This window comes from Rousettus aegyptiacus, unplaced genomic scaffold (genome assembly GCF_014176215.1).
Source record: "Rousettus aegyptiacus isolate mRouAeg1 unplaced genomic scaffold, mRouAeg1.p scaffold_m13_p_8, whole genome shotgun sequence".
Classification (NCBI taxonomy): domain Eukaryota; kingdom Metazoa; phylum Chordata; class Mammalia; order Chiroptera; family Pteropodidae; genus Rousettus; species Rousettus aegyptiacus.
The window spans coordinates 104,804,864-104,831,389 of NW_023416311.1; the positions used below are offsets into that span (position 1 = coordinate 104,804,864).

Genomic DNA, 26,526 nt, shown 5'->3' on the forward strand with positions numbered 1-26,526 from the left:
AAGTTGTTATTATTATTTAATTTGGCTTCTAGGTACCACCTATTCCAGGTACCATCACGTTCACAGTGAAAAGCACAAGCCTCTTGGATGCATTCACACACATGTAACATTAAGTTTGATTCAATGAATCAGCAGCTACCGAAATGTGGCCAACATTACTGATGAGGTAATGAGGAAAATACTAATGTAACATTCTGCATAGTTTTGTGTGTGCTCTTATTCTCAACTGAGAATTTTAATTTTAAGTGAAAGCAAAACTTACATTTTCAAGATGAAAAAACAGATTAGGTAGCTTATAAATTTTATTAAATTGAACCAAATAAAGAGTTTTATTCTGAAATAAAGCTCGGAACTTCAGGGTGACACCACCTCCACAAATGCTGGGCCAATTCAGGTGCTGCTGACACAGTCCTAAAGAGCGATGAAGGATGTCACAGTCCACGCCCCACGGGACGAATCAGGCCCTGATGCGGACCGGGCAGGCGATCGCTCACGGCCAGGAACGATGCTCCTCTCAGGCTCCCAAACCAAAGCAGGAGCAGGTGCACCTCAGCCCTACTTCAGCACGCAGTTTGAGTACACGCTTCTGCTTGGACTTACTTGTGACAAATCCTAAGACACACTCTGCTGTCACTCATCCCCTGCCAGCAGATGAGTGCATGATCTGGCAATGGAAAGACCCTCAAAAAATAGTGTGAGAAGGGCACAGGAATACCTGGGTCCAGCTCATCCCAGCTCTGAATCAGATGAGAGCCATAATTTGTTTCATCCTGGCTCCCAAATCTAAAACAGCAGGCGGACCTGAGCTCTGATTCTGACCATAAAGTGTCAGTCTGCAAAAGTGGGGAATGATGAAGAGGCCGCAGAACTCAACTACAAGGCGCACTTAGCCCGCTGACAGAGCGGCACCTGCACCAAGCGCTAGGCCTAGTGTGCCCGTGACCTTGGGCACCTGTCATGTTCTTCAAGAGCAAGGGCTTCCCGGTGCCATCGCCTCCATCCTACAGCTCCTTCTGCAGTCTTTAAATAACTCATTTTTGGCCCCAATTCTTAATCTTCTATTAGAAAATAAGTTTAGAATAGCTTTAACAAACATGTAAATCCAAACCTTTGTTTGACTAGACCATCACGGGATGTTACAACTGTGCCATTAACAAACTCCACCCAGCATTATACCCAAGCAGACCACACAGAAGGCACGACAGTGACCCGTTACTGCCAAAACAAAATTACTATCTTAAAAAAAAAAAAGAAAACCAGCTTACTATTAAAGTTTGTTTTGATATATAAAAAACATTTCTCTCCAAAATGAGTCTCCTGACACGAAAGTGTTTGTTTTATGGAAAAGATGGCGTCTGTACCTTCCAACAGGTGTGCACTGAAGGTCCCCACCGAAACATACTGCATCAAAGACGAGGAAAAGCTTGGCTAACTCTTATTACTGAAAGCCAGTCTTCAGAGGGCCGCAGGGCTCCCTGGCTCCCAGGGCCCCGGAGTCCCCGGAAGTCCCTCCAGAACAGCAGGCCGGGCAAGCCGAGCTGCCTGCGCACCCTGGCCACACCGCCAGGCTGGCCGGGTGAGCATCTCTCAAAGACTCGTCTCCTCGCACACCCTGACGGGGACGTTGTAGTGCCGGTCATCCTCGGCGATCAGGGTCACCATCGGCCAGTCCCTGGGTGGGTCTGTGGGGTAGACAGTGATGAACTCCTCAGTGCTGTACTTGGAGAGCCGGTACACCTGGATGGTGTGGCACACGGCATAGGCCAGGAGGAACATTTCAACCTGGTGGGGGAGGGAAATGGGTTTGCGAGGGTTTGGAGGGCAGCCACACCAAGGCGAAGGGCCCAGGCAGGGCGTGGCACAGCTCCGCCCAAACCTTCCTCCTCCCCACGGGCCCAGCCTTCTCGTATGGTCGTTATAAACAAGCAGATCATCGAGAATGGATGATCTACTTATTCTGATGGGGGACTTGTATCCAGAATTTATGAAGCGCTCTTATAACTCAATAACAGAAAAGCAAACAACCAGTGCAAAAACTGGGCAAAGGATCTGAAGAGAACAGACACTTCTCCAAAGAAGATATGCAAATGGCCAGTATGCAGGGGAAAGTCATCAGGGGAATGCGAATCAAGCCACAGTGAGGTACCACTTCGCACCCAAGACAGTTGCTACAATCAAAAAGACATAGTGTGGAGTGACTGCTTAACCGGTATGGGGACTTTCTTTTGGGTGAGGAAATGTTTTTGGACTTGATACAGGAGGTGATCACACAATATTATAAAGATACTAAAAGCCACTAAGTGGTATACTTTAAAATAGTTATTTTTATGTTATGGGATCTTCTCAATAAAAAAGTGTTGGTGAGGACGTGGAGAAACAGGGCTCTGAAACATTGCTGGTAGGAATGTCGAATGATACATCCGCTTTAAACAAAGTATTAGCATATGACCCAGCAGCAAATCTACTCCTAGGTATATACCCAAGAGAACTGAAAACATGTCCCCACCCAAAATAAGTGTACATGAATGTTCATGGGATTATTCTTAATAGCTGAAAAACGAAAATAACCCAATGCCCATCAACTGATGAATGAATAAAATGGGATACATCTGTACAATGGAATAGTATTTGTCAATAAAAAGGAATGAAGAATTGATACATGCTGCAATGTGATGAGCCTTGAACACATTAGGCTAAGTGAAAGAAGCCAGTCACAAAAGAGCCCGTTACAGGATTCCACTGATGTGAAGTGTCCAGAACAGGCAGATCTATGGCAATAGAAAGCAGAGAAGTGGCTGCCTAGGACTGGGGGAAGGGAGGGTATGTCCTAGTGGATGTGAGGTTTCTTTAGGGGTGACAAAATGGTCTAAAATTAGACTGCTGTGATGGCTACGAAACTCTGTAAACATACGAAAAACCGTTAACTTACGCATTTTAAAAGGGTACACTTTACGGTATATAAATTATCTCCCAATAAAGTTGTTGTTTAAGAAAATGGGCTCTCCATTACAACAGCCCTGTGGGGACTCAGAGAGGACCAACTTTAGTCTAGTATGCAGACCGTGCTCCACCAGGCTTCTCACGGCGAGGCACCTGCCACGGCTCAGGAGAGGTAAGGAACCTAAGAGTCCAGATAATCTGTTAATTATCTTCAGTCCTGCCTGACCCGGCAGGACCGTCAGTTCTGCTCTCCTACGCATGACAGTCAGCTATAGAAGTAGGAGGTACAACCTTAATGCTACTTTAGTAGTTAGCTATTCCACTGGAAAAAAAAAAAAAAAAGACGTAAGCTTCTTAGGGCAACACAATGAACACACCAAAGGAAAACAATGCAAGGTGTGGTGAGTCAACTGTTGGCTCATGGGACAGTACTGCAGTGGGTCTCTGCGTAAAACTGCAAGCTTAGCACATGTCAAAGATCCCAGAGCAGGCTGGGCTCGACTGGGTAAGGTGACTCCATTTCTATTTTTAAAGGCTGTTCCCTAATGCAGCTATAGCTGCCAACATTAAACAAGACCCTTCAGATGTCTCCTCCCAGGGCTGGCTGACATAACCGTGGTGGTTACACAACAAGTTCACGAGTCTCTGGCCCTCCCTGCTTGAGAAGGTGGAGCCCAAAGCTCTCCCCTTAAGTCTGGGACAGACTAGTGATCTGCTCCTAGCAGAACTATGTAAGGGACAGTGTGTGGCTCCCACAATTAGATCATAAAAGGCATTGGGGGGTTCCTCCGACTTTATGGGAGTTGCCAGTTGCCATGTTGTGAGGACAGTCAAGCAGCCCTACGAGGAAGGCCCACATGGTGAGAAACTGCTATCCCCCAGTGATGGACCGAGGCCTCTGCCATGCTGGACATGGATCCTCCGGCCCCAGTCAGGCCCTCCTGGGACCCCAAGCCAGGAACAGCCGACTACGCTGCTCCTAAATTTTTGACCCACAAATGTCTGATGGTTGAAGCTGCTATTTTGGGCTAATGTACTCCCAAAGGTACAACTCACCTGTTCGAGGCCACCAGTGTGTCCCACCTGGTTTAGATGGTTCCTCAGCAGCTGTCTAGGGTCGCTCGACGTGTCCCGAGCAAACAGAAGCACAGAGAAAAATGGCACTTCCTTTCCCTTCTCTTTATCATCGTATAGTTCAATGGCTCTGTTTAGCATTAAAAATTTTACCGCTTCATACAGGCTATACTCCTCCTCCTCATTGGTGAACAGTTTATCGCAAGCTACCTGCCTTGCTTCGGCAGTTCTCAGTTCAGCCAAGCCTGCCCACTACAACAAGAAAGGTACATGAGAATTATGTTTTTGTTCTAAAAGTCTCTGGTATACTTCCATAATATGAGCACAAAATAATTTTCAAAAGTAGGCGGCTATGGGTCACGTACCAATGATGACAACATTCAAATTTCCAGCTCAAACAATGGTATCGCTCTTTAGACCGCAGACATTCTTTATCCAGCTTTTGACCCATTAATTTGAAACAGGAAAACGGTGCACTGGGGCCGTGGAATGGCAATTTTGAATACCTACCTTCCCAGGCAATGAGATTAAACCATAAATACTTATGGAGACCTAACGTGTGTGTGAGGCCTGTGTGGGAACTGTGAAGGACAGCTAAAACTCGTCCTCCCCGCGAGGGGCTCACAGGAGCAGTCGCCACCCACAAACACAAAAGATGGGAAAGGAAGATTGTGGAATCACCTAAATATTAGTTTACTGAACTTAACTTTTAACCTCTTAAGAATAGACATGAGATTCAAATGCATAAGTCCATTATTAAGGATTTTCTTACTGACTCCTGACTAAAACTAAAACAGTGTTAGGTATCCAGCTAACAGGCAAACTTCTTCACGTGAACAAGAAAATCCTGTAAATATATGTGCTTTTAGTTAAAGTGAACGAGAATAAGAGATACCAGTCTAAAACTAGTCCTTATGAATCACCAGTAACCGGCTCCTCTCAAAAATCATTCAAATGTTTAATTAAAGAGTAAATTTTAAAGGTAATGACTGCACCACAAGACTCTCCAATATTTGGGTTGAAAGCTGGAACATGTCATATTTTCTAGAAGTAGATCAAGTTGCCAGTCAAGAGTGTGGATGAAGAAACGCAGTCAGAATGGAAGGAAGGCCTCGCGCCGAGCAGCTGGTGGTTTGTGAGGCACGAAGGGGGGCCTTGGCTTCCTCACCTATGAAAAGGGGTGGGGGGAGGGGGCACAGCATGCCACCTTGGTGGTCGTGACAATTAAGGAACACGTAAAACTGCGCACAGCCTACACACAAAGTGTTAATAATGCTGGTTCACAGATAATTAATCATTTTGAAGTTATTGTAAATTGAAATCACTGAAACATTCCCCAAAATAAGGATCTAGCTACAGCAGACACATCTAAAAAAGCAAAAATTGCTATTTCATGGGATTAAAAGAGATCAAAAAGAAATCGTCACCAGTGGCTGCGCTGACAAGCCTCCCCACTCGCTGCCACAGGCCCAGCACCCCGCCCGCAACCTCCGCTGACCCGGGGTCTGGGCGGCCTGGGCCGCCGGCCTCTGCTCCACGGGCAGCAGCAGACGCCCTCCTCTTTCCTTCCCCTCCCCCCATCTCTTCACGCTGGTCTTCCTTTGACAGCATGTTTTCCAAGAAACATGTCCTATGTTTGCAAATACAAACTAGGTTCCAGAAAGTCAGGGGCCTCAGTTTATTCATCAACAAGATGTTTACTGCATGTCTGTTAGGTGCCACGCTCAGGTCTAGGCACTGGGTGTAAAGGAGTGAACTGGATCGCCACTCATGAAACTGAAAGTCTACGAGGGCAAGAATCCAAACCACTGACGACACTAACCTGAAACTTGGACTATGGACTAACCCGAAACTTGTCAGTGGCTCAGCACAAAGACTACATTCGTTATGGGTTTGTTTTTAAGTTAAACAATTCATTAAATATGTCTCCTCTGGGAATGTCTGATGTTGATATTCCTCAATTCTACCAAAGACCTCGATGGAAGAGTTTGTGTTCATTTAAAACCATTTTGCCTAAAAACCAGCCAAGGGTGTGTGGTGCCCACTAAGTGAGGACTAAGACATGCTCTGCTGGGGAGTCAGAAGCAAGAGCTTCATGCTTATCAGAGAAAGGAAACTACGCGTTCCAAACCTTCGTCCTTAGCAGAGTGAGGGACTCCTTGATTTTATCAACCAGGTCCTCGCTCTTCCCCTCAAATTTCAATCCAAGTTTCCACTGCTTGATCCAGTTGTATTTGCTTATGAGTTTTTCCGGTAACTGGAGTATCAAGAAACAGAGAAAGAAAGTTAACATTCCAAAAAGTCCATCACATGATCCAAGCTGTACGAAACCACAAAGCCAACAAAACCTACTTGCGTTTCCAGAATTAATCCCTGCAAATCTGTCATGCGGGTTTAGCATGGAGGACCTAAGTCTGGGTGAAAGTCAGGAACTCGGAAAGTACCACCCTAAGGAGGACTGAGTGAAATGACGGTCCTGGTTGAGAGACAGGGCACAATCTCCCTGCCATGCGACGAGCCCAGCCAGGAGCCCTACCCAGCACTCTGTGAGCATGTCTTAGAAAACACCCACACCGTCTTCAAAGAAGCCGCCCCGGCTCGCTGGCAGCCTCCCAACCGCTCCCTAATGCCTGATTCTAGAAGGTGCTTCGGGGCAGGTGAGACAGTCCAGGATGCAGTAAAAACCTGGTCCCTTCCTGAGCAGAAAAACGAAACCTGATTTTGGTACTAACACATATACTCAGGTTTCAACACTCAAAAAAATAATACTGTATCTAGTTCAATTGCCTAATCAATACAGTCGGATAAAAAACACGACTGAGCATAAGCGGCAGGGTGAAGGGAGCTGTGACAACGGAGAGGCGACAGCCGAACCCCCATTCCGCCTGCTTCCTTTTCTGTCTTTTTCCCTGGAACGTCTGTTGTTTTCCCCCAATAATCAGTGGGGTCTGGTGTTTGAAAGGCAAGCTGGGACACAACTTGAGCGATGACAGCATGAGAACGCAGACTCTCCCAACAGCGCTGGGTGTGTCAGGAGAAAATCCATGTAATTAGGCGCGGCACAGGCGCGGGGCACAGGCATGAGGCATCGCTGCTATAAAATTCAGAAAGGAAAAGAAAGTTCACGTCCAAGTCAAGCGATCATTAAAGAATAATGAATTCCTACCACAGCCTATGTGGAACCTGAGTTCGTTTAACAGTCACAAGTAGTTTTAAATGCGACCACGGTTTGGTTCTTCGGGAAGCCCCTGAAGACCTTTTCACGAATGGTCATCAGTTTTACCTTCGCGATCTATAACGATCATGTAAAACGAAGACGGTTTCATCTCTGTAAAAACAAACCACAACAGGGATGCAAATTCCTCTTCGGGCTACCGCAGCGATGACAAGCCACACGTTCTAGGGGGAGGGGCCGTGTGTCCTCATGGTATCGTGATAACAAACGACCATCCACCCCAGAGCCATCCAGATCCACGCCCACACTGTCCTGCATTTCCGCAGCATGTGGGCAGTTTGCAACGAGGTTCTCAGGTTTATCCCAGAACCTAAAATGCCCTCAAGTGGCAATGAGCTGAAATCACAACTGCCCTCAAGAAGTGCACGTGAGCAGAAAGTGCTGGCTCCTCAGATGTGAGCTGGGAACCAGGGTAAAGGGAAGCCTGGAACCATGTAAGCGTCACGCGACACTGCGCAGGTAGCGACAAAGCAGACACGACACTCAGCTGAAAATTCAGGAGAGCTCAGAGATCTCACTACACAGAGGGGACCCTAAATAGACGTCCGTCTCCTCGGACAGTCCCCCCATGTGCTGCTTCAAACCGTCGCTAGAGCTAATTATCCGGCTCAGGCTGTACGCCTCTGGGAGAGCGGACGTCATGAAGCAAGTCCAGAAAATGAGGTGTGAGAAAGAAACTACAAGGAAAGAACACTGGAGTTGAGTTTTTATTGAGAAGAAAAAAATGAAGATAACTTTAAATGCTTTTAGGGGTCATAATGTACAGAAGACACAGAAACAGCCATTCTTTCCTCCTCTGCATAGTGACTAGACTTCTGTTGAATAAGGAAAACTTGAGCAAGAAACAAGACTTAAACAAGATTAAGAAATATTTAAGAAAAAAGTAATTAGCTTAACTATAGTTTATGACTGAATTATAAAAACACCCTGTTTTTACTATCAAGTGTCTATAACTCTTGAAATCATCACCATGATTTAAAGGAACAGCAAATAACAAAAACGTGTCATCCCTAAAGCTACCTCATAAAATGAGTTACGACATATGACACAGTCTAACCCACTCCAAGCAAACATCGTCACGGGTCCCACCCACCCAGAGACTCTCTAAAGCTTAGCAAACTTGGAAACTAAGGACTGTACCCGAAGGGCACCACCTCTCGGGGACCTGGGCGCTGTTCCAAGTTTGAGCACCAGACCACGGTTGGGGTCAGGGTAGGTGACCTGACTACAGTCGAACACCAAGACTGGGACCTGGACAGAAGCAGGAACGGCACACAGGCCCAGGCAGATGACAGCTGAGCGGTGGCTAAACTGTCAGGGGGCAGTGAGGACAGAGCTTCACCCCCCAGGCAGGGAGGGGCGCAAGGCCCAAGGAGCTGAGCAGCAGCAGAAAGCAGGGTCCCGGCTCCCCTTCACTGGCTCAGACTAAGGGGGGGGGGGGTCTCTCGGTCCAGCTCTCCTGTACCCCTTTCATGTCCTATTCTAGGAGAGACAGAAGAGGACACAGTGCCACGGAGAACACCTTCAGGTACAGCTAGCTAAAGGGAGCATGTCCCTTGGTAACAGAACATGGCTTGTCTGGGCTTACCCAAATTCTTGATGAAATGCACGCTGAGATCAAAGAATGTTTAGCACAGCGTGTGGCCAACAGGCCATGGGCCGAGGCTAGTCCTCACTCTACAGATTCACGCAAAATACTAAGGTGTCCCAGGACCTGTTGGACCCCAAAATCTGAAGAGGTGGGTTACTTAGAGCCAGTGCAGTTCAGGAGACCCTGCCTGCTGAGAGCAGCCTCTTGTGTCCCCAGAAGTGGTCAGTGTTCCCGGACCTTCTAAAAGGCCCATGGACACATAGTAACCAGAAGTGATTGTGCCACGAACTGGCCAAGGACGTGAGACCGTCATTGGGCACTGGTAGTCATCAGAAGAGGCCCTCGGCATTTCAGATAGACCATGGATCAGGGTAAAGTGAGAGAGACCCATTCTTGGGGCTGCTGTGGGTCTGGTCCAAGTGTATAAGGGTGATCCTACCCCAGCTGAACACAAATAATTTATACTGTGTTCTAACAGCAAGCAGGGTTTTACTTAACATGACAGGATGAGTTATTCTGATACGTCAGGAAGAGGGACAGGAAACGGGCACACTGACTTCCATACCACAACTCCTGTAACGTTTTGTTTTGTAGCCATAGTTATTTAAGTATCATTTGATCGGCTTCTCTTAAGCATATGTGTTAATAAATGAATATTAAGACGTTTACTTATTACGGAGTAGTATAAGCAGGATCTAGAGACGGGAAGACCTCACCTAGTAGGCACACTGCCCCTCTGCGGGCTGCACTGCACCTCTAATGACACCTTCCAGTCACACCGTGCCGCCCACCCACTCACTCGAGGAGGCTCTTGTCAGTGAGAACCGGCATGCAATGGTGTCCACGGAGGGCAGGAGGGGTGAGTGGGAGGTGCTCAGAAAACAGCTTGGTCAAGTGTCATGTTGTCAATTTTCCTTAATCATTCCCGCCCACCAAACTCTTGGGATATCCTATCACACAACCTATCACGTGACCTCATCTGATGTGTGTCAGGGACACATGACACACGTGTCAACATGGCTTCCTGGAGTGTCACTACTACACTGCCGACTTAAAACACTGAAGAGGGCCTGGTACAAGACACAGCCCCTGACCCTCACCCCACGGGAAGCCCCTCCCAGGCTGACAGTCGTCTTCTCTCTTCTAGCGCTGCTGCGCCAGCACTAACTCAGCCGACCCTCCTAGCCTCTTGAACGCAGCTAGAACTAGACATGCGCACTCTCAACCCAGCAGGGCCTGAGCAACAGACGACCTGTTTAATACAGGCGCCAACACTGAGGTCAAACTGCTCTCGAGTGCTTTTTACAAACTCTGAACACCTGCTCTCCACTGCGGCTCAGTTCACATAAATTGTACCATTCTTCTCTTCTGGGAAACACCAACTATTTTAGGTCTCTTTACTATGCAAAGTCACCCCGGCCACACAAAAGCCAATAAACCCACATGCTGACGTCATCCTGCCGACGGTACCAGCACAGAGCAGGGCGGAAAAGGGAAGCCTTTCTCACAGATCGACTGGAAGCGCTGTGGACTCAAACCTGCGGCAGCAGCGTACCAGCGTGAGCTCCGGGTCCTGCAGCCAGTGGGGCAGAGCCGCCGGCTGGCTCATGGCCTGGAACAGCGTGGCCCTCAGCGCACAGTAATTATCTCCGCGGACTCGCCGTATAGAGGTGAATTTCTGAGATACCTCTTCATAGCCCTGCGGAAAGCATCGGAGAATCAAAATGGTTGTTACTGACCTCAGGGAGAGTATTATTCCTGGGAAAAACATGTGCCCTGATCCCTAAAAGAATGGAAACAAGATTGACTGAGTCTTCTGTGTAAGAATTCTAAATCTTTCTTCATGAATCAAAAGAAATTATAAATAAAAGTTTTTTAATTAAAGAAATTAACAAATGTTAGTACTATATGAAATATCAGTATATATAACAGATACAACACACTAGAACATATAAAATACTCCAAGTATTGTTAAAACACTAACCACCCCCAATGTTGGAGTTATACATGCCTTTCTGTTGCAACACTCACGTATTAACCACCAATATTCTCAAGGGCACAATCTGTGTTTAAATTGACCCTACGCTCTCTAATAAAGAGATGGAAAAGGAGAGATGTAGTAAGTTTGTATCTCCGAATTAAAAAAGAACACACCAAAATTCCAAATTTCCATGATACAAAAAAAAAAAAATCTACATGCTAGGAGATATCTAGATAATTCTGTTAGATGTTTTTAAAAAGTGGATTTAACAATTCTCGTTCAGTGTGGAAGTAAAAGGAGGAAATGAAAATGTTCAGTGACATGCTAGTCACTCAGAAGCCGCCATCCGAACAGACCATATTCCAAAAAAGGACACGTTAATGTCTACGGCCATGCACCCTGAATAAGCCTGATCCTGTCTGATCTTGGAAGCTAAGCAGGGTTGGGCCTGGTTAGTACTTGAATGGGAGACCACCTAGAAAGACCGGGTGCTGTAGGTGTAAAACTGAATGAATGAATGAATGAATGAATGATTGTAAGATGACAAGGTCCTTGAATTCTGTGAGGCCAACCAAGGGTTGACTCACATTTAAAAAAAAGGGCACCATAAGATCCTAGTGACCTAGTCCATAGGCAACCAGATGACCTCATTTCAATGGCCGGACACTTCCCCAGCTCACGTGCCCCCATCCTGCCAGTCAATTTCACCCGTCGCGCTCTTTCTTAACAGTCACTAGAAACGGTGCTTCCTACCCTGTGCTTATACAGCAGGAGGGTCACTCTCACCACAGGTGGACACCATGCAGACAGTCATCCTGTGTCCAAATACTTAACCCTCCGTATTATTTCTTTTCAGGGTTCAAGTCACAGGACAATGTTCTAAGTGGATATAAAAGTATTTCTTTATAATTTATAATAAAAATGTGAGTTCCATTTTTATTTAGTGGTCCAACCACTGCAACATACAAGAGTCTGCCAAGCAGACGCCTGCCAAATAATGTGCATCTCTCCTCCCTGGTTGACCCCCAATAACTCTCAATCATCACAACGGCTGGTTCAACGGCAACTGCACCTTTCCAAATGCATAAATCACTCATGCTATTTCCTCAAACTTATGAATTAAATTTGGATTTATACACGCTTCCAAAATAGCCAAAACAAAAATAGACAATTAGACAAATAAGGACTAAAAAAGAACTGAGACCCACGCTGTCGTCAGGTCCTGAGATGCTCTAATTATTGTTGTAGATCCTAATGTGACACATTTCCAACTGACGTGCCTTTGACTATTTGGTCACCAAAAAGTCCAACTATCAGGCAAAATCTTTCCCTTGAACTAAAATCACAGATGAATGGTTTTAGCAAAAGTTCTAAAATATGGAACGAGGGACATCTTCAATTATGGATTTTCAGGTGCCATGTATTAGAACAGATCCTTAAAGAGACTGAGGTCATAAAAATGCAAGTCAGTGAAAGCATTTCTGGGGAAAATGAAAACCTAGCGACATACCTGGGAGACACTGAGGGCCTGGTTCTAGACCACTGCAATAAAGGAACTATCTCAATAAAGCAATAAAGTGAGTCACATGAACTTTTTGGTTTCCCAGCAAATATAAAAGTTACGTTTACACTATACTCCACTCCATTAAGTGTGCAATGGCGTTATTTGTATCTAAAAAAAAAAAAAAAAAAACCTACATGCCTTAATTAAAGAATACTTTATTGCTCAAAAATGCTAATCATCGTCTGAGTTTGCTGAGATAATGGCGCTGACAGACTTCCTGGACACAGGGCTGCCACCAACCTTCATTTGTAAAAAACGCAATAAGGCAAAGTACAATAAAATGAGGTATGCCTGCACAGTTTAGATACCTAGCCTCCCCGTCATCTCATTTGACGCAGGCTTGAGGTTGTTAGAAAATCTATGAGTGGCCAATACATATACTCAGCGAGAGCCTCACAAATCTAAGTGTTCTTAACCTCTGGCGGGAACTGGGTCCCGCTGTTTCTTGACCGAGTCCTCTAACCAGGACTGAGACGTGAAGAGTCTCCAGTCCAGACCTGCAGGGCGCAGAGCTGACAGCTGCTCTCAGAGCATGAAAAGTGGCAGCTACACTCTCAGACCAGGGCGGGCACAGCTGAGAGATGCACAGCATTTTCTACAAAAACAAGCCCTGAGGGAAAGAACAAACGTATTTAAATATTTAAAAAATGCAAAGCCTAAACAATACAGTTCTAAACAAAGAAATATTAGAAGGACTTCTATCAAATATGACAGGTCAATATTTCCAATATATAAAAATTATTCAAATTCATAATGTAAATAATTCCAAGAATGAAAATGAGAAAAAGATGTAAAGCAGAGGTTACAGAGGTGGTGGAAGTGTTAGCTTGAAACTGAAACTACCGTTTCTGTAGTTCCGAAACAGGTGAGTGATTAGTAGCGATTTCGCAGGGTCCGAACTACTAAGGCACGCTGGGCTCGGGATGCATCCAGCGGGGACCGACAGAGTGTGCTGCTCGGTGGCTGTGCAGGGGCAGCGGGTCAACGGGGCTGACCTGAGCAGCGACTCGGCCCGGTCACAACGGCCTTAGAGACGGCCTTAGGGGCACCAGTCGACGCAATGGCGCTGGGAGGGGGAAGCTCCCGGGATGCCCTGGATGAAGGCGGCGATCCCAGATCACGCTGCACAGGGGTGCACGAGGGTCCAGGCCCCCGGGACTGCAGGGCATAAAACCAAACCCGGATGGGAACAGTGCGAGACGTGACTCCTTTTACCTCACCAGGCCTGAAGGGCTTTCCCAAATGAGGGCCAAAAGATGGCTGGCCCAACTCTAAATAGCACAGTCATTTATGTGTTTTTCAAAGAAACCAAGTTACTGAAAAACTGATGCTGATTCTATATTAATACTGTGACTTAAAAAAAAGTTCCTTATCTTTGGAGTCTGTTCCCTCGACTCTAAAATTAAAACACAAATATTCATTACAAATATTCATTACAAATATTTACGTAGTGTAATAACATTTGTCATAATTAATATCCAAAAATATAAAAGGACACATTAAATAGTTAACTACGACAGACTATTTGCAAGACTTGAAATCCAGGCATCGCGGCGGCATACCTTTTTCATACATATAGCTTTCTGCGTATTTCCCCTCCACTCCTTTTTGCAGTAGTCCATGATGTCCACTTCAGGAGCTACACTTAGTCTGGGTTCTGTTACAGCATCAAAGCGGGGGAGAGGGAAATGAGGAAATGAAGCATAATCAGATAACGGCTCTGCTTTACGTGGAGGTCACTTTCTCTCTCACTTCGTTCCCAACAACTCCAGATCCCACCATGCCGACCACCTGGTCCACGCCACCGTGCCCTCGCTCCTAGGTAACCAACCACTGGGTCTCCCCTGTCACCACATCCTACTGACCACTCTCCCCATGGCAACCAGAGTGACACATGTGTAGCATAAGTCAGATGGTACTCATGGCTCCTGGCTCCAGGTGCTCTGAGGGCGTCCCACTTCCCTTGGCGTGGAACGACGTCTTCGCTTCCTACAGGAGCCCCATGCCTTGGCCCCTCACTGCCTCCTCGGCCTCAGCTCCCACCATTCCCCACACTGACAGCTCCTGCTTCACCTGCAGCCTTCCATGTACGCCTTCCACACACCTGGCTCGTCGCCAGGTACCTGCTCCCACACTCCATGCAGGTCTCTGCTCATCTCTAACACCCCTACGTCATAATGTCACATGCACGCCTTCGCTCTATTCCCCTCACACTGTCTTCCTTTTCTTCTTGTTCAACACCTGACAGTCCTTTTTCTACATGCCCCACCCCCACAGAGTACAACAGGAGCTCCTTGAGGGTGAGGGCTGGTTTTGCTTCCTGACTGCGTCCTCAGCACCTGCAACTGCACTGACACAGGTGTCGGTGAACACCTCTAATCAGTTAAACATGCGACAGTCTGAGCTATGAGAAAATACATCTGGTGATCTGTCATTAACTTTTTACGTCCATTATACAGAGATAACATCTCTGTAACAGAAGCGTATTTAATCGTCTTTCTTTATATCCTACCTTATCCCCAAAGACTACAAAAGCTATTGATAATAAGTCAGAAGTTAATAAAGGTCTTAACATTAGCTGAACCACAGATCTCATTTGACTCTTAAATACATGCCCCAAAATTAAAAACACAATTTACAATCAAACCAACAACATAGTAAGAAAATGGCCTTTAGATTTTCTCTGTTTAACATGAGAGGTTTCGGGTCGGATTTTGTGGTATGTGCATATGCACGCACACACGTTTTTCTATGTGTGTATTTAGGAAGAAAGAGAAGTAAATTCTCAGGCATATCTCGACTTCCTTTTTAAATTATTGAAGTAAATGTTAGCAAAGAAATTAGGTTATAAACACAGAAGTGCCTTACAACATACTGATTGCAGAGGAAATCGTATATAAAACAAAAACATTATATTCAACTCAATTCAAATATTTATTGAGTGTAATACACACCAAGCACCAAGCTAGGAACTGGGGCTGTGAAGGCAATAAAGACCCAGATTCTGTCCTGCATGGGTTTAGAGACTACAGAGAAAGACAAGACAACAGGCATTCCCAAGTTGGGGTGTGACGGACGCTGGGACAATTAAGGAGCAAGAGGAGCCCCTAAGTTCTTCTTGCAGGTTAGGCTAATTTTTTTTTTTTAATGAAAAACATTAACTGCCTATTTTTAAAAATCTCTGAATTCTTTTATAAAGAAAATAAACTTCCTAAGTAAAAGGTGAAATAACACATATATAAATAACATAGACATATTTATGTGTGGCATTAAGTCAGGACTGGTTTAAAGGTAAAATGGACCCCTGAACCTTAACATACAGAAACCATAAGCGCCTATTTAGTAGAGGGGAGAGTTCTCTTGGATCTGCCTCTCCATTCACGTCCACACAAAGCACGAGGAACTGCCAACGTGGAGCCAGGACGTTTCCTGGGCCACGCTCTCCCACCGGGCAGGGCACTGCTCAGGATGGGCCTCCCGGAAGGAAGTCCAGCCTTCCTTCCCTCCTTGATCAGAGTCCTCGTCCCGCACATGCCAAGACAAGGCCTGGCTCCGGGGCAGGGCACAAGCAGGCCCGCCACCTCAGGACTATTTGAGAACCATGGACATGGTGCTGTACTTCCCAAGCTGCTGCTGCTCTTCGGGAGAGGGGCTCCCGCAGCCACCGCGCCACCTGCTAGGCTGGGCTGGGGGCCTCACAGCAGCCCCTTTCTTCGTCTAATTGCAAACTACATAGATTCAGATCACTATTATCCCAAAGGGGGAAGCTGAAAACCAGAGTGGCGACAGGAGATGACATGAACAAAAAGTCTAGTCTTTAACCACCGTGTGATCAAAGACAAGGACGCAGACCCTCAGAAGATGGGAAGTGACGCATGAAGCCGTCCAGAAAGCTGAGCCTCGATCAGAGGGTAAGCGAGAGTCACACACTTTTTCTAAAATGGGCCAGACAGAAAATAAGGCAGGCTGCGAGGGCCATAAAGTTTCCGTCACCACCATTCACTCACCTGTACCGTGTATGAAAGCCACCACAGGCAATATGTGAACCAATAAGTTCCAATAAAACTTTATTTAAAAAACCAGTCGGCATGTCAAATTGGCCAGGGAACCATAGTTTACTGACCTCTGGAGAAGGTAAAAAAAAAGCCTTTTCACTAACATAGACAGACTATTAGAAAACTTTCTGTCTTGCCCTGGGCTCTGGTGTGGGGGAGAGGAAAGTCTCCCCTGAGGACTCGTCACCACGGCTGGCTCTCGTGCAGGAACAAGGCCTGGACGCAGGCTCACCACAAGGCCCTGGACACTCAAACCTGGAAATGAACAAAAAGAGGCCCAAGGCGGGTGACCTCCTCGGTGCCTGCCTGTCAGAAAACAAGGCTGAATTCTCTCACACTCAAGCCAGGTACACAAACTCTACACAGATACGCAAGAGCTAAGCTTACTATTCAAACTTTGAAGAAACAAGAAATAAGCAAAAAATAGCAACTGGCATAATTAAACCTACCAGGATTTTCAGAAAATGGAAGTATCAGAAGTGTATGTTTAAAATGCTTAAAGAAATAAAGAAATAAAAAACATGACCAAAAAGCAATAAACTATCGAAAAATACCAGACAAGTAGGCAGAGGAAACAGAACTTTTCCAAAAAAGAAAGAAAAGAAAAACAGATCTGAAAAAGCTGTCCAGAGTGCAACAGAGGCTACAAAATAAAAATATTCATGAAAGAATGTGTACCTGGGAGCCCTGGGCGACTGAACGAGGGCAAGCGAACATCTAATCAGAGTTCTGGAAGGAGTAAATGTGGAGAACAGAAAAAAGGCAATATTCATAAAGATAATGGCTGAGAATTCTCCCGAAGTGATAAAAACTAGGCATCCAAGAATGCAAATAGAAAAAAATGTCAAGCGATGTGTTAAAAGAAAAAAATCCATACTTGAGACATCAAGGGAAAACAGCAGCAGAACACCAAAGGCAAAAAGGAGAGGGAGAATACGTATTATTCACGAAGGATCAGGCTGACTGCAGTATTTTAACTACGACGGAAACCAGAACGCAGGAATAAAATCTTCCAAAAGAATAAACAACTATTCATCTGGAGTTAATAAAGGCAGCGAAACAGAAATTTTCAAACAAACGGAGCCTCCCGCCGTCAGACCCTAAGAGGCCCGTTGGGCGGAAGTTATTTCAGGAAGGCAGTGAACCCAGGAGTGAGACGAAAGGAGGACAAAGGGGTCCATCTGAGCCTGAGACTACAGCTGGAAGTGACGAGGCCCGCGGACAAGCTGACGCGCCTGCGCAGGGCAACCGGCGGGGCGGAGCATCACGACCCGAGCCCGCAGCGCCCGCAGCGTCACAGAGAAAGCGGGAGGTCCCTGCGCCCGCAGGAACGCGCGGTGGCCAGAGCAGCACTCCCTCCTCGGGACTCACGGACTCTGCCTCAGACGGGAATGTTGTGCAACTGCAGCGGCCGAAACGGCCAAAGCGGAGAGTCCTCTCAGGTGTTACGAAGGACCGAACAGTGCGGCCCAGGAATGCACCTGCTACGGTGCGTGTGTTACAAGGGGCCCCTATGGCCACCGCAGTGAAGAGTTCCACTGATGCCTTGTTGAGGAAGACGTGAAAATTATCATCAAAATCCCGCTTCGTATCATTTGCTCCTAATGAGACACATTATACTTTTTGTTAATCATAGAGTAAACAGAAGCTAGTTCTCAAAACAAACCAGTAGAACACACACACTCGAGCGAGAAAATGCCACTTGTGAATCATCTGTGGCATTTCCCCAAGCTGGAGCGCCCGCCTCGGCTCCCACGAGGCTCGCGGAAGAAGTAAGGAGGTGCTTCTGTGCCCAAGTCCGGCTGTGCCCACAGGAGGGAACCCAGGGGCAACGCCTCACCTAGCAGCGATGGCTGATGGGCTCTGAGCAGAAATATGGACACGAAATCATGAAACAACAAGAGAATTAGTGCTATCGATCCCATGTCCCTTCTTTCTCACAAGTCAATCAAATGCCCATGGCCATCTGAGGCAAAGACCCGTAGAGCCACTTAGTCCTCCCCTCCGAAAGGGAACCGCATCACCAACCCCAGCTCTCCCGCCAAGAGTGTAAGGAAATCAAGAACTGAGAGAGGGCGGTGCGGAGATACTGAACAAATCCTCACTGGTGCAAAAACGGTACGAACGTAAGGAACGCAGGGAGAATACTCGCGCCAAAATATTAACGCCTCGAGAAACAGTATTCCCCATCCTTTAGTAAGATGAATAATCAGATGCAGATAAGACCACTTGCATAAAAGTATTTCCTAGGAACAACATCTTAATATTTTATGAGAACGGATATACCAATTCAACAGCATTTTTTACTATAAACAATAAGAACTCAATAAAACAATTCCAAACATACCTGATGACCCATGCAGAAGTAATTCTTTCTCCTTTTCTATTTCATCCGCGGCACGATATATGTCCTCCTCTCTGAAATCACACCAAATTAGACATTTCAAAAATCTGCTGCACTGACATTTCCCCCTTATCACAATATGTAGGTGCTTAAAAATGGATAAGACATTCAAGGTTTAATTTTTTTCACATTACATGATGAAATCTGATAAAATATGGGTCTTCCATCTGAGATGCTCATTTTCTATCAGCCCATTTTAATTTACTTTAGATGAGACATTTTTCATCACTTCACTTGCTACCTGGCTCTTACTACATTTTAATTATAATGTCTACTAATACTTCAACTATATACCTAAGCATCTTATCACTGAAGCCCTGTCACAATTCTATCAAGTTCCAAGAATGGTGACCTCAGTGCTATTAAAAGTATTTATACAGGAGTGCAGGCCAATTGCGGGCTTTAATATGTCAAAAGCAAGTTTTAAAATAGCTACTCTAAAAACAAAATAGGAAAGCATCGATTATTAAAGGTCTCCAAAGCTAAAAAAAAAAAAAAAAAAAAAAAAAAAACACAACCAACTCTCAAGGCTCCTCCTGCTCCCTGACCCCCACATTCAAGGAGCCACCCATGTTCTATTGAGCATATCCCGACTGTCCCACATACTTCAAATGCGGCCACTACTGCTGACTTGGCACATAAATAATTGCTTCCTAAAGAGTCTTTAGTCTCACTTAGTGAACTAGCAAGAACTACTACATACTAGAAAGGGAGAAAACGCCACTGGGTGCTAGACGAGGATGAAGGACGGGATGTCTGGTTTTGTGACGCCTTCTTTCCCTCAAGATACACCACATAACAATGATGGAAAACAGAAACACTGTCTTCGCTGAAACCACAATGCATGTGAAAACCCCAGCAGTCCACAAGTAAATGAAGGAGCAGTAAATGACAGAGGACAGGGATGTCTTGCTGCCAAGGGAAGGGCATCTGCCAGAAGGGAAGACCAGTAAATCCCGTGGAACCCCAGAAAGACGTAGTAATCGGAGGCGACAAGTACTTCAGAAGGTACAGGAGGCACCCAGAGCTGAAATCGAGGAAACTGGCTGGTACACAGCGAAGGAGTAAGCAGACGCTCAGCTCCCTGCGCCCCTTCCCCATGACTGCGCACTCCCACCCTCGCACGAGCCCGGGGGCTCCAGGCACAATGGAACACAGGAAGGAAGAGTTAACACTCCCACCCCCAGCCCCCTTAGCGCCCCTGCTCCTCACCCACGGCCTGGCACAGGTGGGGGAAAGAGAAAGGGGTGAGAAGGAAAGAGATGAAGGAGGGGTGCTGAGAGGTGGGGAGTCAAGCATACCTGCCTCTCCCTATCCCACTGAAACCCTTAAGAGGCTCTCATAGAAGCAGGGAAGGTAAAATCCGGACCTGCCCTGTCATCTAGCCAGCATCCCATGACTTCTCTACACACATCACGTTGGTCCAAACACTTGCCCAACACAAGCCTGCACTTTCACACCTGTGATTGGCCACGCCTAGACCCTCTGCCTGAAGGCTCACTGCCTAACACATCAGAACACATGCTTTGTGGTGACCCCGCTGTAAAGTGCCATGGCTGGAGTGGGGATCCGGAGTTAGAATGTCACGGTTCAACCACTCCTCAGTCTAGCCCTTACTAACTGTATGTATGACTGTGGAACTAAAGTAACTACACCTCTGCGCACCTAAATGTAACTATCTGTAAAAAAAAAGCGAGAGTACCTACCTCAAAGGGTGCTGAGAGAGGAAACACGTAAAATACTCTGCACTCCAAAGAGTCAATTCTCATACTAACATCCATTGATACAATTCACCCAATGATCATTTCCTATTCTCTCTGTCTGTCTAAAATAAAGGTGATGGTATGAGTGTGCCTACTTTTTTTTTAATGCTGTGGGGTCAAAGGGACATATTAGGGAAAAGGTACTTTCCATGTGCTCCGGCTCCAGTAAAAGGTAGTGATGTCACCCAGAGCCTGTGCCAGAGTTAAAAGCAAACAGAAACCAGATTCACAGGGACTATACATCAAACACCTAAAATAAAGTGATTAAATGTGTTAGTTCTTCTTTCACTAATTTAATGATATCTTTCGGCCACCTTCCTAGCTTTGCCAAACAGGAGAGAAGTCTGATGCTATAAAACGAGCATTCATCTGAATCACTTTCACAACATCATTTTCAGAAGCATGTCTTTGAGCAAGCCACTTCCCTAATCCTGGCCTATTTTCTCATCTTCAGAATGGAAAGATTAGACACCATCTATTCAATTTACAAGGTTCCTTTTCCAGCTCTTACTCCTAACAGACTGTGAACCCATTTGTCATTAAAAATTCTACTTCGAGCAAATTCTACATGCACATTTGGCTCACCACCTTTTGTCCTCTTCCTTTTTAATCTACAAAATAACCAAACTTTGATCACAACACCAGTACCCAGTTGGGGTTCTCTAAACAAACATTTGTCAGTACAGCCACAAATACAAATTCCTACAAAGGCCAATGGAAGAATGAAAAGAAATCATCAGAACTAAATGCGAAAGGAAGACAGAAACAGAAAGCGAGATTATTGGAAATAAAAAAAAGGAGCGATTCATGATATACAAAAGAAGCAAAGCAGAAATTGATGAATGGGGCTCAGAGTATATTCAAATTACTTTAGCCACAACCAGATTTCATTCAGATCCCATGCACAAATGTTTGCTAACTTCCAGGCCCACCAATGACATGTAACCAAGGACATTTGCTTAACTAAGGCCACCAAGGAAATTATAATATTGCCTTTAAAGGCCACCTTGAAAATTATCCTAAAGCTGTATTTCCTTGAAGATAAATTTTAAGTTTAAGCAATAAAGCTCACTTGACATGGTCAGAAAAGACATTTAACAGCCAAAATGAAATATTCATCCAACATAAGGGCAATTAACTAGAAAGAGAGAAAAAGAGATGTGTGAGAACAAGAAAAATAAAACTTATTTTATTTAAGAAAATGCTTCACTCAAATGTTGCTTTAACTTTTTCAGAGCTGAAAATAATAAAATGAAATTATATATAAAGCTGTGAATCTGAAACAGCTAGAGGCTTATAACTTTTTCATCATGGGAAGGGAAGACAATGAAACAATGATAGGAAAAGGACTATCACTTGATAAGATAAAAACCATTACAATTTCAAAAATTCGGCAATCTTCTGTAAGTTCCAAGTTGAGGTGGGGGTGGAGAATGTCCACTATTTGGCATAAAAAAGGCCACTGATGCCCATGGACTTAAATGATCACCATGGCAAAGTTTGCTCTAGAAAATACACAGACACCCAGAAAAGTAGTAAAAAAAAAAAAAAAGTAAGACGAAGTCATAAATATGCCCAATTATACAGTTGAGTTAAATTGCCTTAAAACCAAAATTTAAAACCAAAATTCTTACACTAGGAGCAAAAGATTTTATTAACATTAAGGCAATATACACCACTGAGTAAGTTACATGATGTTATATTCTAAATTATAAACTTCCTCTTGCTCTGTTCAAACACCTGTTTAACGATAAATTTTTGAAAACTTAATAAATGTAAAAATGCTTACTACATATAGACAAAATTATACAATTCCCAAGAACAAACGCTATAAGCTAAAAATACAGCACTCGGTGAAGCAGAAGGCATTTCTGTGAAGTCGATTTTTCTAATTTCTGATACAAGTAAATGTGTAATATGAAAAAGTCGATGCTGGTGTATATGCAAAACTAACAAGGCACCATTTTAATCACGCACCATTACGAACATTTGCACCAACTTCCTCTTAGTTGTCTAAAAATGCTAAACTGAGTAGAACTTTGTTCAGCAATCTGGACTTGAACACTACAGTTCATGCTTAACTTGGCCTGTCCTGAAAGACTAATGGCCCAGGCAGTGTGGGTGACAGTGTCAACCACTGGGACACCACTGCACCCTCCCACACAGGCACAGGAAAGCAAAGACCACTCAACCCCGTCTTTCCCCACCACTTAGCATTCGTAGAGATGGGTGAACAACACATCAAATGCAGGAAAGTACCGGCGCCCAGGCCAAAATTCCACCTCCCTTCTGTAAGCAGACTTTCCACGGCTGGCTCGTGCTACCCTACGTGACTTAGAGGTAGCTGGGGATAATCCAGACCCCTCAACAATGAGACAACCCAGCCCTAGACCCTGAAGCAGGCTCTGCATCCAGAGGGGGAAGGGGCAGGAAGGAGTAGCTGTCACCCCATCAAAAACACAGGCCCCAGGACCTGCTAAGATGTGAGGCGGGTGAAAAACATTCACACAATAGTGTGTTTAGCAACATCTAATATCAGTGGTTTAACAAATTTGTTGCTGCTAACAGTTCTCTTAAGAATCCACAGCTTTCACCAGAACTTCAGCCCAGAAAAACATAAATCACATAAAATGCTGCCTTCACAGGGGTTCGCAAACATATGCTCCTCTCCCCCACCTCTACCCACAGCCGGCCTGCGGATCTCAGATTCAAACCCTGTCCCACCATCAGACAGAGAAGGGCCATGGAGTAGTCTCGTTTCTCAATCCCCTGGCCACCAACCACGTCCCAGGACCATCTTGGTCCTCAAGGACTATAGTATGGATTAGCTGAGCTAAGGGCAAGAAGTAGACATGGCATACGTTTCAAATGTAGGGGTGGAATGAGTATGGGATAAGGCATAAGAGAACAGCTGATAGAAGCGACGAGGAAGCTCCAAAAAAGTTAACTAAATCTGGCCTGACCTAAGACATCTTTAACAGGACTCATAAGTCACCTTGTGAACCAACCTCAGGCTTGTCCAGCGGATGCCAGCCAACGACAGCTCTCAAATGAGCTAAGAAGGAAAGGAAAGAAAAGAAGGAGGGGGGATGGAAGGAAGGAGATTTAAAAATAGTTAATGCGTGTGGTTTTAACATCTCTCTTCCCACTATTCCCCTCCCTCGTGAAATGCAGTGAGCTCACTCTAAAGGAATCAGCATCCTACGGTACTACCTAGGAAATGAGCCATGCCTTCTCCTATCCATCACTGTACTTTCAAAGAGACAAGTCAAATGAACAATGGCTGCAAAAGCTGGACTATGGTGTGTAGTCATAATTACTGCCCACTGACTGCATTAAAAATGAATCTGCAGGATATCTCAAAATAGCTGCAGTTGTATGGTGTTTCATACATCCAGGAGCAAATATTTTACTTAATTCCTATGCAGGGCAAACCAAATTTTTTGAGTGGGAAGAATGGACTTCACTCCAATGACAGAAAAAAAAAAGTTTAAAAACTATTTTAGGTTGTAATTCAGGCATTACACAATTTATTTAAATATACACCCAATGATTAGGCTGAATATATTATCATATAAGAACCAGTGTGCACATATTATATTGTAAACTATGTAATAAGCAATGTTTATATGATGCGGTACAGTTTCTCTAGCCCTTAAGAAAATATCACAGAGCAAAAAGAAACGGTTTCAACGTCCATATACTGAGCAAGAAAGCCCAACACATAAGATGTGATGTTCAGAGGTTATTGACACATGAAATTATCGTCACCTCCTTTCCCTTGCTCCTCCTTGTCCTCTTATGAGTTAAAGGAGAATAAGATCATCCTTAAAGACAACAAAAGCAGGAAGGAAAAGAAATAAAATTCTAAACAAACTGCAAACTGAAACATCTATTCCAGGAAAAAAAAAAATCTGAAGTTTGCTGTCATTATAAATCATGTCTCTCTGCCTGGCTTTGCTGAGGAAGCCAGAGATGGGAGGAGGTTCCCACCCAGACATCAGGAAACGTGGCCCTGAAACCTCCTACCTGTGTCTCCCTGCAAAGCTATACCTATCAAATCTGCAACTCAGTTTCTTAATGTGTAAAACGACAAAGCTAGGATGGATTTTTTAGATTCCTTTCAGCTCTAAGTCTGTAAATCTACTGACAATAGACAGAAGAGGCACCTGTGCCACAAAACCTTTTCACCAAGGAGAGCTCTATCCGCACTATGACCCATTCTCCCAGGTGCTCAGACTCTGGGAACCACATCCAGCAGGAAAAGTTGCCAAATAACTCTGCGTACTTTTGGGAACATAATTCTGGCTTCAGAGTTTCTGCATCGCCCAAGGGGCATGTAACAGCTCAGGCTGAGGCTGAGGAGCAGCATCTGAGGGGTAAGGTCCACTAGGTAGGGGCACAAGCGACATGGCAGCAGCCAGCCGGACGGCAGCAGTAAGGAATCAGCATGGGCTGTGGAGGGGAAGAGGCAAAAGACACCCTCCTACCTCCTTGGCTACAGAGGCTGAGGTAGGTCTCCAACCCACGGAGCAAAACTGCAGCCACAGGTCACATCAGATCACATATGGGCCTGCTCAGTGGTTCTAATTAAAATATAAAATAAAATGCTACTACTTAAAAGTCAGGATATTTCACACACAAGTCAGGATATCTGGATTCTTTAAACACAAAAAATAAAGCAACTATAGGCTGAAACAGCAGCTCAGCAAGATCCCATGGTCCACACCTGGCCCGCTTCACTCCAGTTACTTTCCCAGTGGCCATCGGGTATGGATAAAGCCACCTTAGTAAATGAAAATGTCACATCCATGGTAAAGAACCATGCAAATGAGATATTATAACACACTATCTGCCTAAGATGGACTGCTTTCCTCAACTTCGGAATTCAAAAACACTTGTATGTGCTTATAAGTTGGAAAGGATAGAAAAAGTTTCAGCCTTCAAGTTTATAGTCTGCTTCCACCTCCACCGGCCTGCAGAAACTACAAACGCTTCCGATTTACGCCGCCTTCTTTACAGTTCTGTAAGGAACTGATCTAACCCGCACTGCCTTTCGTATTTAAAAATAAAGGTGTGGGGATATCTTGCTAAGCCGTTAAGCAAAAGAGAACTGAATCAGACTGTCCAAAGTCTGTCCAACAGGTGGGACGCTCACCAAGCGGGGACTTGCCTTCCAAGAACAAACATGTCGGGTGGCTGAGTTTTCCTGTGGCTGTGACAGAGGCAACCTTACTGCCAACCAGGTTGGAGGAAAGATCCACTGGGAGTTAGCTAGAACATAATAAACGCGTCTCGGGTTTGTTTCCCAAGTTTCCGGAGCTTCAACTTCAGAGCTATGTAGATATCCAAAAAGAAGGGAGAAGAGGCGCTGGGTGACCATAATTGGGAGAGGGACCCTCCGGGAAAACATCTGTACTCGGACACTGGAAACGAGTGTCCTCAAATTCCTCCTTGTCCACGGGACCTCACTCCGAATCGAGGGCGCGCCAAGGGCCCTCCGCCGGCTACCCGCTAGCCCACCGCACGCCCTGCCTTCCCGAGGGGACCGAGCCCCGTCCCATCCGGTCCCCGCCGCGCCCCGCCACTCACTGCTCGGCCGGACACCGCACCGCGGCCCGCGGCTGCCCACCGGCCGACGCCTTCCCGCCATCCCGCGCCGCGGCTCTGGCCGGGCCCGGAGACGCGGGCCCCGCCTCCCGCGCCGGCTTCTCGGCACAGCTCACGCCCGGCCACGCTCCAGGCTGGGGCATGGTCCCCCGACTCATGGGGCGTCCCGGCACCGGCGCCGGCGCCACAGGGGTTCGGCCAGCTCCGAGCGAAGCGGCGCCCCTCCCGTCGGGGGCGCACGGCCGTGGCCGCCGCCGCTCAGCTTCCCGCCAGCTTCCGAGGGTGAGCAGGGCGCTTCCGCGAGCGTCA

General features: G+C 45.8%; 1 protein-coding gene and 1 pseudogene across 4 annotated transcripts; one reads left to right on the forward strand and one right to left on the reverse strand.

Annotated features, from left to right (window-relative positions):
- OTULIN (OTU deubiquitinase with linear linkage specificity) lies at positions 1 to 26,526 on the reverse strand. Of its 4 annotated transcripts, none has more exons than XM_016152148.2 (7): positions 26,200 to 26,519; positions 18,788 to 18,858; positions 13,948 to 14,042; positions 10,396 to 10,539; positions 6,146 to 6,271; positions 3,997 to 4,266; positions 1 to 1,782 (listed from the first exon to the last, which is right to left on the reverse strand). In XM_016152148.2, exons 1-7 carry the CDS (start codon positions 26,373 to 26,375, stop codon positions 1,588 to 1,590), a joined length of 1,077 nt encoding a protein of 358 aa, XP_016007634.1. In that variant the 5' UTR covers positions 26,376 to 26,519; the 3' UTR covers positions 1 to 1,587. The 4 variants fall into 4 exon arrangements, with proteins under 4 accessions (XP_016007634.1, XP_016007636.1, XP_016007632.2 ...); XM_016152150.2 differs by having other exon boundaries at positions 1,643 to 3,262; positions 26,200 to 26,521; XM_016152146.2 differs by lacking the exon at positions 1 to 1,782 and having other exon boundaries at positions 3,268 to 4,266; positions 26,200 to 26,526.
- Positions 11,204 to 11,321, forward strand: LOC118607564 (annotated as a pseudogene).

What these genes read in the sequence shown, in the direction of transcription:
- OTULIN (XM_016152146.2), bottom strand. Translation starts at nt 26,375, where the DNA reads ATGAGTCGGGGGACCATGCCCCAGCCTGGAGCGTGGCCGGGCGTGAGC. An exon ending in ACTTCTGCATGGGTCATCAG is followed by an intron (nt 14,043 to 18,787) that starts GTATGTTTGGAA and finishes ATGCTGTAACAG; the next exon opens with AACCCAGACTAAGTGTAGCT. An exon ending in AAGCTATATGTATGAAAAAG is followed by an intron (nt 10,540 to 13,947) that starts GTATGCCGCCGC and finishes TGCTTTCCGCAG; the next exon opens with GGCTATGAAGAGGTATCTCA.